The following is a 14,436-nucleotide window of genomic DNA, read 5'->3' as shown; positions in this document are numbered from 1 at the left end:
GATCCGCCCACCTCAGCCTCCCAAAGTGCTGGGATTACAGGCGTGAGCCACCGCGCCTGGTGGCAGCTAGTATTTGTAAAATGACTGAGTACACCTGGTGGCCCAGGGTCTGATTCCCACATAACAGCTGTCATTGAGATACGAGCAACAGTATTGTCATTAGGAGTCTCATCCCCTGTCTGGTTCTTTTTGGTCCCCATCTATCCTGCCTCACTTATTTACATCTGCCTGACCCCTTGGACAGTCAGTTTGAGAGCCTTGTTTCAGAGGTGGGTGCATGAATGGTTTTCCAATGCCTTTGCTTGCCTGAGAAAGAAGTTTGAAAAGCCATGTATCCTCTCACCTGATTTTTTTTTTTTTTTTTTTTTTAAGATGGAGTCTTGCTCTGTTGCCTAGGCTGGAGTGCAGTGGTGCAATCATAGCTTACTGCAGCCTGGAACTCCTGGGCTCAAGTGATTCTCCTGCCTCAGCCTCCTGAGTAGCTGAAATGGCAGGCATGTACCACCCCAGCTAATTTTTAAATATTTTTTATAGAGGCGGGGTTCTGATTTTTTGCCCAGGCTGATCTCGAGCTCTTGGGCTCAAGCAATCCTCCTGCCTCGACCTCTCAAAATACTGGGATTAGGGGTGTGAGCCATCGTACCAGTTTCCTCTCACCTGATTTTTAATTTTTAAAATTCATTATTGAAATATAATACAGATATTTAAAAATATGTACATATCATAAGCTAACAGCTTGATCAGTTTTCACCGAGATAACAAATCTGTGTGAACAGTCCCAAATTCAAGAAAAAAAACATCCAGGTTCCCAACCCCAAGAGGTAACCACTATTCTGACTTCTAAAGTTTTTGAATTTTGGAATTAATGGAAGCATACATGTCTAGTTTTTCACCTGAAATAATTATAAAATGTATAATTTCCAACAAATGGTAACTTTTGACTTTTAAGAACTTTTTTTTTCTTTTTTTTTTTGAAATGGAGTCTCACTCTGTCATTCAGACTGGAGTGCAGTGGCGCGAACTCAGCTCACTGCAACCTCCGCCTCCTGGGTTGAAGCAATTCTCCTGCCTCAGCCTCTCAAGTAGCTGGGACTACAGATGACCGCCACCACACTTGGCTAATTTTTTTGTATTTTTAATAGAGACGGGGTTTTACCATGTTGGCCAGGCTGGTTTTGAACTCCTGACCTCAAGTGATCCGCCCAACTCGGTCTCCCAAAGTGCTAAAATTACAGGCGTGAGCCTCTGCGCCCAGCCTTAAGAACCTTTTTATTAGGGAAAAATTTAAACATACCCAAAGTAAACTAGGATAGTGAGCCCGAATATATCCATCATTTAGTTTCCACAATTATCAACATAGTATTGATATTTCAAAATGAAACTATTACTTGACTTTTGCTCCTCTTTTAAATGTATTCACCAGATACATAATCCTCATAGTCATACATTACAGGCATGAGTCACCACGCCTGGCCAAGTATTTATTCTTTCTCATGATTCTGGGGGCTGCTGAGCTGTTCTCCCAGCCTGGGCCAGCTTGGTTGATCTCTGCAGGCTGTTAGAGGCTCAGCCGAGGCTGGGTAATCGAGGGTGATTTTACACATCTGGCAGTTGTCAAGCTGGTTGGTTTGGAGGGCCCTCAGCTGGGACTTCTTGTCTCTGCTCCACTTGGTCTCATCTTCCAGTAAGTGAGCCCAGGCTTCTTCCCAAGGTGCCCTCAAGATTCCTAAGAGCAACAAAAGCACACAAGCCCAAGTGTGCAAGCACTTTCCAAGGCTCTACTTGGTATCATGGTTGCCAGTGTCCCACTGGCCAAAGCAAGCACCATGGTCATGCACAGAGTCAAGACGTGACCCTTGGAAGCCTGTGTCACGATCCCCATCACACTTCTCTGCCACAAGCATACACATATATGACTAAGATTTCAGAATTTTTATCATCCTAGCTACTCAGGATGCTGAGGTGGGAGGATCCCTAGAGGCCTGGAGTTAGAGACCAGCTTGGGCAGCATAGCAAGAGCCTGTTTCTGAAAAACAGTGCAAGCTGGGTGCTGTGGCTCATGCCTGTAATCCCAGCACTCTGGGAGGCTGAGGTGGCTGGATCATCTGAGGCCAGGAGTTTGAGACTAGGCTAGCCAACACGGTGAAACCCCGTCTCTACTAAAAATACTAAAAATTAGCAGGGTGTGGTGGTGGTTGCCTGTAATCCCAGCTACTCAGGAAGCTCCGGCAGAAGAATCGCTTGAACCAGGAAGGTGGAGGTTGCAATAAGCCGAGATCACGCCACTGCACTCCAGCCTGGGCAACAGAGCAAGACTCTGTCTCAAAAAATTAAATTAAATTAAATTAAATTAATAAAATAAAATAAGCAGTGCAGTCTCCACCCATCCCAAATCTTAACATGTGACGTGTTGCCCTGAGGTGTGAAACCTCCTGGAACAAAACAGCCTTCTTATAAAAGATGTAAGAAGTTTTAGAAATTCCTGAGACTATAAGACTCTAAGTGGTTTTTTTTAATGGAGTAAGATATCATTGCAAGTATTGTTTGTGCACAACTGATAAAAATATTAAACAGAAGTAAATTGTAATGGCCATTGTAATGGCATCATTCAGTGAGATGAATGGAGCTTACACCCACCCAGTATTTCACATATATTGTTAGAATGAGACAGGGTTCAGCATCAACTCTAATCCTACCTTTTATTTTTGTATATATGATATATATTTATTTTTGAGATATTATCCTGTCACTGAGGCTGGAGTCCAGTGGCATGATCACAGCTCACTGTAGCCTCAATCTTTGGGCTCGAGTGGTCCTCCTATGTCAGCCCCCTGAGTAGCTGGGACTACAGGTGCACACTACCATGCCTGGCTATTTTTTTATTTTTTGTAGACACAAGATCTCGCTATGTTGTCTAGGCTGGTCTCAAACTCCCGGGCTCAAGCCATCCTCCCGCCTTGGCCTCCCAAAGTGCTGAGATTACAGACTTGAGCCACAGCTCCTGGCTTACATGATATTGATAAGTGGGTGGGAGTGGACAGAGTACAGGTAGAGTAACATCACTCCGTGCTCTGAACCCCTCCTGAGTCAGGGGAAGGCACACAGTGAGACACCACAAAACTTATTTTTGATTATCTGTGAGCCGCCAATTATATTAGGCCCTCCTTTTGATTTATTACTCAATAATGAGTGAGCATTCATTGTGTTCACAGTGATAACAATATTTGAAATTGTCTATTTATGTCCTCAGAGGTTTCACACCCCAGGGCAGTGTGCCATGTGTTAAGATTCAGGATGGGGCCGGGCGCCGTGGCTCACACCTGTAATCCCAGCACTTTGGGAGGCCGAGGCGGGCGGATCACTTGAGGTGAGGAGTTCAAGACCAGCCTGGCCAATATGGCAAAACCCTGTCTCTACAAAAAATACAAAAATTAGCTAGGCGTGGTGGTGAGCGCCTGTAATCCCAGCTACTCGGGAGGTTGAGGCAGGACAATCTTTGCTTAAACCTGGGAGGCAGAGATTGCAGTGAGCCAAGATCGCACCACTGCACTCTAGCCTGGCCCATAGATCAAGACTCTGTCTCAAAAAAAAAAAAAAAAAAAAAAGATTCAGGATGGATGGGGGACTGCACTGTTCTCTTCTGTAAAGTGGAGAAAGCATGCTTGTGAAGGGGACAGGTGGACAATGGGAAGGAGGAATGCTCCTCTAACAGAGCATTCTTGGGCTGTCCTTTTAGGGAGGACACATATAATTCCAGCTAGCAGTTGTGTGACACGCATCCCACTGGGCAGGTCCTGTTCTAAGGGTTTCTCATTGAATCCTCACAACCACCCCGTGAGGTGGAATTGCTCTTATTCCTACTTTACAAGAAGAAGAAAGAGAACCACAGAGATGTTAAGGAACTAGCCTGAGGTCACACAGCCGGTGGGGTGATTTGAACAGGCTGGCTCCTGATTTTGTGCTGTTAATTATTAGACTCTGTGGCCTCTGTGGAAATTGAGAATCTCTTGTTTCCTCAAAACTCCTCTTGTCCTTGTACCTCTTGGAAGTTCTAGAAGACTGGATCACGAGGGCTTAGACATGCAGATGGAGGCCTGACCCAACTTCGACAATTATTGGTATTTTGCCATTCTTAGTTCCTCTACATCTCACTCCACACCCTCTTTTTTTTATAGAATATTTTAGATCAAATTCTAGGCAGATGAGTTCTCCTGTAACTACTTCAGTAAACATCTGTATTCAGCAACAAAAACGGACTTTTAAGGAACAGGACTTTTTTTCATGCCTGTAATCCCAGCACTTTGGGAGGCCTAGGTGGAAGGATCGCTGGAGGCCAGGAGTTCAAGACCAGCCTGGGCAACATAACAAAACCCTGTCTCTACAAAAGTAAAAATAAAGAATAAGCCGGGCATGGTGACTAGTGTCTATCGTTTCAGCTACTCAGGAGGCTAAGGTGGGAGAATATCTTCCGCCCAGGAGGTGGAGGCGGCAGTGAGCCGAGACTGTGCCACTGCACTCCACTGAGACCCTGTCTCTAAAAAAAAAAAAAAAGGAAGGAAGAAAGAGATATGAGGGCATGTGGTAATTAATTACCAGTAACAAAAATAATATCAATTCCCTAACATCATGTAAAGCCCAATCTGGGTTCAAATTTTCCCAATTGTCTAAAAAAAAAAAAAAAAAAAGTTTTTTTTCTATTTTGTCTGGCTCTAGAACCAAACCAAATACACATACTGCGTTGGATTGATCTACCTTGTTGCTTTTACTCTGTCAGAATTTCCTTCCTTTGTTCCTCCCAACATAGTATTATGAAAATTGTCAAATATACAAAAAAGTTGAAAGAATTTTACAGTGAAGACCCATAAACCTACCACCTGGACTCTACACTCTAATTCTGTTTCTTTTCTTTTTCTTTTTCTTTTTTTTTTTGAGATGGAGTCTCGCTCTGTCACCCAATCTGAAGTGCAGTGGTGCGATCTCAGCTTACTGCAACCTCCGCCTCCTGGGTTCAAGCAATTCTCCCACCTCAGCCTCCCACGTAGCTGGGATTACAGATATGCGCCACCATGCCCAGCTAATTTTTGTATTTTTAGTAGAAACGGGTTTTACTATGTTGGCTAGGCTGGTTTCGAACTCCTGACCTCAAGTGATCCTCCCGCCTCGGCTTCCCAAAGTGCCGTGATTACGCATGTGAGCCACCGCACCCGGCCTCTACACTCTTAATTCTAATTCACTCACTTGCCTTATCACGTATCTATCTCTCCATCTAGCTCTTCCTTTTGTTTATGTCACTTAATTATTGGGAAAGATAGGTCATTTATCCTGCAGAATTTTCTACTTTCGGGATCTGGCTAGTTGCTATTTTGGAGTGTTATTGAACTTGTCCCTGTGTCCCCATGATTCTCCTGTAAGCTGGATGTTAGCTTCAGAATAGCACCACCCAGCAGAACTTCAATGATGACAGCTCCATATTTGAGCTGTTCAAATACATACCAGGTTGCCACAGGTCACATGTAGCTGCTGAGCGCTTGCAGTGAGGATATTGTGACTGAGGTGCTAAAGCTTCAATTTTGTTGCATTTTAATTAATTTATATCTAAATGGTCCCAAGTGGCTAGTGGCTACTGTATTAGACAGCACAGATAGAGATTTAATGTGGTTTAGTTTTAGCCACTTAGATTTGCTTTTTATAGACTGGAGTGACTGGAGTGACTGGAGTTTGGGGAGGGGAGAAGGGAGGTTTTTTTTTGTTTTTTGTTTTAAATAACACTGGCTAAATATTTTAATTTAATTACTGTTATAGAAGGAAGAAGCTAAAAGTATGGCATTCACAAATACACTGCATAGATTATACACACACACACACACACACACACACACAAATATATGCATATGCATGTTTAAAATATATACCACATATCAACACCATGTATCCAACTTGAATAAGGTCATTAAAGACATAATAGAAGTCCGGGTGTGATGGCTCATTGCTGTAATCCCAGCACTTCGGGAGGCTGACGCAGGGGGACTGCTTGAGCCCAGCAGTTTGAGGCCAGCCTAGGCAACAGAGTGAGACCCTGTCTCTATACAAAATTTTAAAAGTTAGCCAGGCATGGTGGTGCACGTCTATAGTTCCGGCTACTCAGGAGGCTGAAGTGGGAGGATTGCTTGAGCCCAGGAGGTCAAAGCTGCAGTGAGCTGTGATAGCAAGCACCACTGAGCTCCATCCAGCCTGAGTAACAGAGCGACCCGTTTCTCAAAAAAAAAAAAAGAAAAAGAAAAGAAAAAAGAAAAAACCATAATAGATAACTCCAAACTACAGTTAAATTGGGAAAGACTCTTAAATATCAGGATCAGATTAACTGCGATGTAATGTGTTCCCCAAGCTCCCTGCAATGGGACTGCTTGTGTGTGCGTGTCTTTGAGCATCTGTGTGTGCATACGAATGTGTTGGGGGACCGCTTGTGTGTGTGTTTGAGTGTGTGTGTGCATATGAATGTATTGGGGGCTGGGGGGTATCGAGTCCTGCTCCCTGGTAGCAGGAATTCTTGATCTTTATGTCTCCTCTCCCTGCAGCACTGAGCTGTCCACCCCACAGCCACTATGAGGCGTGTTCCTACGGCTGCCCGATGTCCTGTGGAGACCTCCCAGTGCGCGGAGGCTGTGGCTCAGAATGCCATGAGGGCTGCGTGTGCGATGAGGGCTTTGCGCTCAGTGGTGAGTCCTGCCTGCCTCTGGCCTCCTGTGGCTGCGTACACCAGGGCACCTACCACCCGCCGGGCCAGACCTTCTACCCGGGCCCCGGGTGTGATTCCCTTTGCCACTGCCAGGAGGGCGGCCTGGTATCCTGTGAGCCCTCCAGCTGCGGCCCGCACGAGGCCTGCCAGCCATCCGGTGGCAGCTTGGGCTGTGTGGCCGTGGGCTCTGCCACCTGCCAGGCGTGGGGAGACCCCCACTACACCACCTTCGATGGCCGCCGCTTCGACTTCATGGGCACCTGCGTGTATGTGCTGGCTCAGACCTGCGGCATCCGGCCTGGCCTGCATCAGTTTGCCGTCCTGCAGGAGAACGTGGCCTGGGGTAATGGGCGAGTCAGTGTGACCAGGGTGATCACGGTCCAGGTGGCAAACTTCACCCTGCGGCTGGAGCAGAAACAGTGGAAGGTCACGGTGAGAGCAGATGGGAAGCGGGGAGCGAGGGGCCTGTGGGTGGGTGGGGCACAGGCAGCGATCAGCCCAGGAGTTGGGGGCACAGAGATGAGAGTGCATGTGCGAGGCCTGGGGTCCCTGAGGACAGAAGCTGCCAATAAGAACCCAGAGTGGGAAGCCAATGAGGGAGGTGTCCTCAGGGACTTGGGAGCTGCTCCCCCTACTCTGTCCCTCAGTCTCCACCCTCTCTTCACCTCCACACATTGACTTTTCTTCCTTCCTTCCCTCCCTCCTTCCTTCCTTCCTTCCTTCCTTCCTTCCTTCCTTCCTTCCTTTGTTTCTTTCATTCTTTCTTTCTTTTTCTTTCTTTTTTTTGAGATGGAGTATTGCTCTGTCACCCAGGCTACAATGCAATGGTGTAACCTGGGCTCACTACAACCTCCGCCTCCTGGGTTCAATCGATTCTCCTGCCTCAGCCTCCCAAGTAGCTGGGATTACAGGTCCCCACCACTACGCCTGGCTAATTTTTGTATTTAGTAGAGACAGGATTTCGTCATGTTGTCCAGGCTGGTCTCGAATGTCTGACCTTGTGATCCCCCTGCCTCAGCCTCCCAAAGTGCTGAGATTACAGGGGTGAACCACTGCGCCTGGCCGCATGGACTTTTCTCTCCAAATCTCTCCCACCGTCTCCTCCCTCCCACTCCATCCTCTCCCCACCTCAATCCTGGATTCTGTCCTACTCACCTCCCTATTCTGCCACTCATTGGCAGGATGTGGTGCCATCAGAGGTTGAGACAGCCCAAGGCTGGAGAAGCTTCATGGACAGAGGACAGTCTGTTGGTGACACTATCACCCCCTTAACAATAACAACAGCAGCTATCGTTTCTATACAGCTGACTGCAGACCTTTTGGCTGCCAGGCACTTCATGTCCATGGTGTCTGTATGTTTGTAACAGGAGCTGCAGGCACTATGACTTGCTTTATTTTTCAGAGTGGGGTGGCCCATCACTGGCCCATAGTCCCCCAGCAAATGTGGAGCTTGAACCCCGTGCTGCTCTGCAGAGCTTTTCTTACTGAGAAGATTTGGTCTCATATGGAGACTGGCATCTCAGTTACAGTGGAGGGGTTTCCCCTGAGATCCCACTGAAACACACACACGCAGCTGTTTTTCTAGTAGCAGTATTGGCGAAGGTGCTGATAAATTGCTGACTTAATCTGGTGAACTGGACAACTGCGACTTTTTTTTTTTTTTTTGAGACAGAAACTCGCTTTGTCACCCAGGCTAGGGTGCAGTAACACAATCTTGACTCGCTGCAACCTCTTCCTCCTGGGTTCAAGTGATTCTCCTGTCTCAGCTACAAGTGCCTGCCACCACGCCCAGCTCCTTTTTTGTATTTTTAGTAGCGACGGGGGTTTTACCATGTTGCCCAGGATGGTCTCAATCTCCTGACCTCGGGATCCACCCACCTTGGCCTCCCAAAATGCTGGCAGTACAGGCATGAGTCATCATGCCTGGCCAAATTTTTTTTGTATAGAGAGGGGTTTGCTATGTTGCCCAGGCTGGTCTCAAACTCCTGGGCTCAGGAGACCCTCCCACCTTGGCCTCCCAAACTGCTGGAATTACAGCTGTGAACCACTGCTCCTGACCAATTTATTTTGTATTTTTTTTATTTTGTAGAGATAGGATCTCCATATGTTACTCAGGCTGACCTTGAACTCCTGGGCTCAAGTGATCGTCCCACCTCGACCTCTCAAAGTGCTGGGATTATAGACACGAGCCATTGTGCCCCATCCAGGGGTGGATTTATGAGGCTTTGTTGGTATCTAGTAAACTTAAACTGAAACCACTGTCCTCAGCTCATAGATTTGAGTTCAGTTCCTCAAGAATTCAGCCTAATTTTCCACCCGCTGATGCTTTAAAGCATAAACCTGTGGTGCCCATTTACTCTTCAAAAGAAAAACTTCCACTCATAGCTGCTAGTAACAGCAAATGCTCCTGAAGCATGCATGCTGTGCCAGCCATGTTTCTCAGCACTTTACAGACATTAATTTATTTGATCCTGACAACAGTTCCATGGGGCAAACACCTTATTCCCACCTGAGAGATAAGGAACAGAAATAGGGAGAGGTGACTCACTTGCCCAAGGTCACAAATAGGGTAAGGGGGAAACTGTTTGAACTCGGGCAAGTGACTCTGGGAGCGATCATTGCTTATTAATGCCTGCATCAAGTGGTACATAAAGGATAGCTGGAGGCTTGTTACTTCATTGAGACCTGTGTTCTTTTCCGGTGGTGCCATAACAAATTACCACAAGCTTCGTGGCTTAAAACAATAGAAAATGTACTTTCCCACAGTCCTGGATGTCAGAAGTTCAACGTCAGGGTGTTGGCAGAGCTGCACCGCCTCCAAAGGCACTGGTTGGGGGATCTTGCTTTCCCTTTCCAGCTCTGGAGGCTCCAGGATCTCTGGGCTTGTGACAACACCATTCTAATCTGTGCCTTCATCTTCATGTGACCTTTTCTTGTGTCTCTGTGTCTTTTTCTCTCTGGCTCTTATAAGGACACTTGTCATTGGATTTAGGGCCCAGCTTAATCCAGGACAATCTCATGTTGACGTTATTTCCCTGAATCCATCTGCAAAGAACTTTATTCCAAGTAAGCTCACATTATGGGATTCTGGGTGAATATGCATATTATGGACCACCATTGAATCCACTATCAGGCCCCATTATTCTACCAGTTTTAGAGATGCAAAAAGTGAATACGTAAGAGGTGAGGACACACAGTTCTTCAGCATCAGGCATGGGCTTGAACTAGGGTCCAACCCCCACTCAAAGTTTACTTTCTGAAGCGTGGCCTGCGTCTCTCGCCTCCCAGGTGAACGGTGTGGACATGAAGCTGCCCGTGGTGCTGGCCAACGGCCAGATCCGAGCCTCCCAGCATGGTTCAGACGTTGTGATTGAGACCGACTTCGGCCTGCGTGTGGCCTATGACCTTGTGTACTATGTGCGGGTCACCATCCCCGGAAACTACTACCAGCTGATGTGCGGCCTGTGTGGGAACTACAACGGCGACCCCAAGGATGACTTCCAGAAGCCCAACGGCTCGCAGGCAGGCAACGCCAATGAGTTCGGCAACTCCTGGGAGGAGGTGGTGCCCGGCTCTCCCTGCCTGCCGCCGCCCACCTGTCTGCCAGGGAAGGAGGGCTGCAACACCAGCAGCGAGTGTCCTCCCGAGCAGGAGAAGAAGTATCAGAAGGAGGAGTTCTGTGGGCTCCTCTCCAGCCCCACAGGGCCGCTGGCCTCCTGCCACAAGCTGGTGGATCCCCAGGGTCCCTTGCAAGATTGCGTGTTTGATCTCTGCCTGGGTGGTGGGAACCTGAGCATTCTCTGCAGCAACATCCATGCCTATGTGAGTGCTTGCCAGGCGGCTGGAGGCCACGTGAAGCCCTGGAGGACGGACAGTTTCTGTCGTGAGTGAGGGAGAGGCAGAGGGGCAGGGAGGGGAGAGGTTGAAGTACACAAGGGTAGACCCTGGGCCTTGCAGCCCCTCCCTCCCCAGGGCTCTGATCGGCACCCGCTCCTTGCAGCCATGAAGTGTCCAGCGAACAGCCACTACGAGCTCTGTGCAGACACCTGCTCCCTGGGCTGCTCGGCTCTCAGTGCCCCTCTGCAGTGCCCAGATGGGTGTGCTGAAGGCTGCCAGTGTGACGCCGGCTTCCTCTACAACGGTGAAGCCTGTGTGCCCATCCAGCAATGCGGCTGCTACCACAATGGTGTCTACTATGAGGTAGGAACCTAGTCATCTGGGGCAGAATATGGGGCCTCACCCTTCCCACTGCTCATCAGCCCCACAGCCTACTTGGTCTCTTACTTATTCTTTTAGAGTCAGGGTCTCACTCTGTCACCCAGGCTGGAGTGGGTGGTACGGTCATAGCTCACTGCAGCCCCGAGTTCCTTGGCTCAAGCAATCCTTCACCTCACCTCCCAAGTACCTGGACTATAGGTGTGCACCACCAAGCCCAGCAAGTTTTTAATTTTCTTGTGCAGACATAGACATGGGGGTGTCTCATTATGTTGCTCAGGCTGGTTGTGAACTCCGGGCCTCAAGCCATACTCCCGCCTTGGCCCCCCAAAGTGCTGGGATTAATGGCATGAGCCACCTTGCCCGACCCATTCATCCTTTTTTTTTTTTTTTTTTTTGAGACATAGTCTTGCTCTGTTGCCCAGGCTGGAGTGCAACCTCCGCCTCTTGGATTCAGGCTCACTGCCACCACGGCGTCCCAGGTTGAAGCAATTCTCTTGTCTCAGCCTCCTGAGTAGCTAGGAGTGCAGGCGTGTGCCACTATGCCCGGCTGATTTTTTGTTTTTTTGGTAGAGATGGGGTTTTGCTATATTGGCCAGGCTGCTCTCAAACTCCTGACTTCAAGTGATCCTCCCACCTTGGCCTCCCAAAGTGCGAGTGTTACAGGCGTGAGCCACCACAGCTAGTCCACTCAGTCTCTTGAATGTCTCTTGTACCCACTCATTTCCCCGTTCCCATGGCCCTCCCTTGGTCCAGCTGGCCCTCTCCCACCTGGGTCCCTCCAGGCTCCTACCTTTGCTCCTCTGGTCCACCCTCCACGTGGCAGTGGTAAAGATCTTTCTAAATATGACCATGGACTCTGAAGCTTTAAACCCTCCCCTGACTCCCCAGGTGAAGTTGTGGCTTTGCCTTCCAGGTCTGGAAAAAGGGAGCCTTTCTGACCACAAAGACAAGATTTTCATCTGTTATACCAGCTGCTAACACCCTCTGCTTCCCTCTCCCACTCTCTCCCTGTGGGTCCTTTTTCTTTGCCTGGAGCATGTGTTTGTCTAGTGTCCGTCTCCCTTGCGGGACTGTGAGCTCTCCGCGGGGTGGGATCCTCTCTCTGTTGTTCCCCTCACATAAATAATAGTAGTAATAACAGAAAATATGTAGATAGTGCTTTCTGTGTATCTCGTAATGTTTTGAGTGCTATGTGTGCATTTTTTATATATACATTACATATCTAAAAACTTTTTATTCTGAACATTTTCAAACATGCGAAAATGAAGAGAATAGTGAAATGACTGTCCATGGACTTACCCATCACTTCGCTTTAAAACTAAGCCACATTCTCCCAATCTTGTTTGATGTCTACCCCACGTATCTTTCCTATCTGAATGTTTTAAAGGAAGCCTTTGTTTGTTTGTTTGTTTTCTTGAGATGGAGTTTCGCTCTGTCATTCAGGCTAGAGTGCAGTGGTGAGGTTTCACCTCACTACAAGCTCCACCTCCTGAGTTCACTCGATTCTCCTGCCTCAGCTTCCCGAGTAGCTGGGACTACAGGCGCCCGCCACCACACCTGGCTAATTTTTTGTATTTTTAGTAGAGACAGGGTTTCGCTGTGTTAGCCAGGATGGTCTCAATCTTCTGACCTCGTGATCCACCCGCCTTGGCCTCCCAAAGTGCTGGGATTACAAGCATGAGCCACCGCGTCCGGCCTACCCTTTTCATTTTATCTGAATTTTACATGTGTTATTAACTCAGTTATACTTCTATAGCCAGGCGCTACTATTTTCTGCAATTTGCACATCAGGAAACTGAGCCATAAAGCGGTGAAGTAACTTGCTCAGAGTCACAGAATTTGGAAACAGCAGAAACGCACTTCAAGCTCAGGCCATCTGCCCTTAGTTACTATGTCACACTGTTTCTCCTACAGCAGAGATTGAGCGGATATTTTGGAATGAATGAGTTAATGAATAAAAGTGAATGAACAAATGTACAAATGAATGACGGCCCCAAAGCCATGCTGTGCCTCAGCTTCACAGACAGGGGGCCATCCTGCTGAGAGATGTCCCTTGCCTGTGATGTCTGCAGGCCCCTCTGTGCCCAGAATGCCAGAGTTGTGAGAGTCAGCTCCCACCCGTGGTGTCTGATGGCCGTGCCCTCTCTCCCCACAGCCGGAGCAGACAGTCCTCATTGACGACTGTCGGCAGCAGTGTACGTGCCATGTGCGTAAAGGCGTGGTGTGCCAGGAGCACAGCTGCACGCCGGGGCAGGTGTGCCAGCCCTCCGAAGGCGTCCTGAGATGCATCACCAAAGGTGCTGGGCTGGGCTGGGACTGGGGCTGATGTGACTATGGATGGAGTACAGGGACTCTGAGGCCGAGGGTGATGTGACTGGGGTGTCCATGGCGGGAGGCGCACAGGACTAATGATTGAGGTCGCAGACCTGGAGACCCCTGGGCTGGGTTTCACAGGGCCAGGGCCACCTACTGTGGGAGGCAGGGACCCTTAGGGAAAATCCAGGCTGTGGGGACCCTCAGAGGTTTCTCAGGGTTGATGTCAGAGGCCCTCGGTATAAGGCAGGGACAGGCATGCCTTTGCTGATACGAGCTACATGGTAAATGTTTCAGCTTGCAGGCTGTATGGTCTCGTTCCAACTGCTCACTCTGCCATTGTGGCATGAAAGCAGCTGCACACTATACAAGTGAAGAGGTGAGACTCCTGTAAGACTTTAGAATACAAGAGCAGCAGCCCAGGGGGCCATGGTGAGCTGACCACTGGTGCGTGGAATTAGGCTTGGGGCTTCAGACACTAGCACCAAAGGGCAGGGGAGAGACTGGGATCCCAGGGACAGGGACAGAGCAGAGTTCTGAGTCTCAGGCACAGAGACCCCACCAAGGCAGGACATTGGATATGGGGACCCCTCTCAAGTGGGAGATCAGGATTTCTAGGGGTATAGTCTCTGATGTGGGAACCCCTCCAGACTAAATCTGGGACATAGAGCTACCGCCAGGGCTCATTTCTTAGGACGAAGAGCAGAGAACCCTTCTCCCTCAAAGGATAAGAGAATAGGAGCTCCAGCACCAAGGGGTAGGCTAAGACTCTCAGGGTGATGAGCAGGACAATGGGACTCCCAGGAATGGGGGTATATCGCTCAGCATCCAGTCGAGAGACAGAAAGCACACAGCCATTTGAATGAGGAAAGTTCAATTAAAGAATCATTTACTTATTAATAGGAGACTACCTATTAAAAGGCAAAGAGGGCCTGGTGCGGTGGCTCACACACCCAGCACTTTGGGAAGATCGCTTGAGGCCAGGAGTTCGAGACCAGCCTGGGCAACATAGTGAGACACCCGTCTCCACAAAAAATGTAAACTTAGCCAGGCGTGGTGATGCAGGCCTGTGGTCCCAGCTATTCAGGAGGCTGAGTTGGGAGGATCACTTGAGCCCAGGAGTTCGAGGCTGCAGTGAGCTATGATTGTACCACTGCTCTCCAGCCTGG

At 48.7% G+C, this 14,436-nt stretch overlaps 1 protein-coding gene across 2 annotated transcripts in view; it reads left to right on the top strand.

Moving 5' to 3' along the window:
• FCGBP (Fc fragment of IgG binding protein) overlaps positions 1-14,436 on the top strand; it is a 63,800-nt gene that overhangs the window by 30,338 nt on the left and 19,026 nt on the right. For both annotated transcript variants that reach the window (XM_033226214.1, XM_033226215.1), the window contains 4 exons: positions 6,576-7,168; positions 10,025-10,619; positions 10,737-10,936; positions 13,110-13,251. In XM_033226214.1, the coding sequence (XP_033082105.1) occupies positions 6,576-7,168; positions 10,025-10,619; positions 10,737-10,936; positions 13,110-13,251 (1,530 nt within the window). The remainder of the gene's footprint in view (positions 1-6,575; positions 7,169-10,024; positions 10,620-10,736; positions 10,937-13,109; positions 13,252-14,436) is intronic.

This window comes from Trachypithecus francoisi, unplaced genomic scaffold (genome assembly GCF_009764315.1).
Source record: "Trachypithecus francoisi isolate TF-2019V2 unplaced genomic scaffold, Tfra_2.0 Lachesis_group12, whole genome shotgun sequence".
Classification (NCBI taxonomy): domain Eukaryota; kingdom Metazoa; phylum Chordata; class Mammalia; order Primates; family Cercopithecidae; genus Trachypithecus; species Trachypithecus francoisi.
This window is presented reverse-complemented; position numbering and strand designations above follow the sequence as displayed.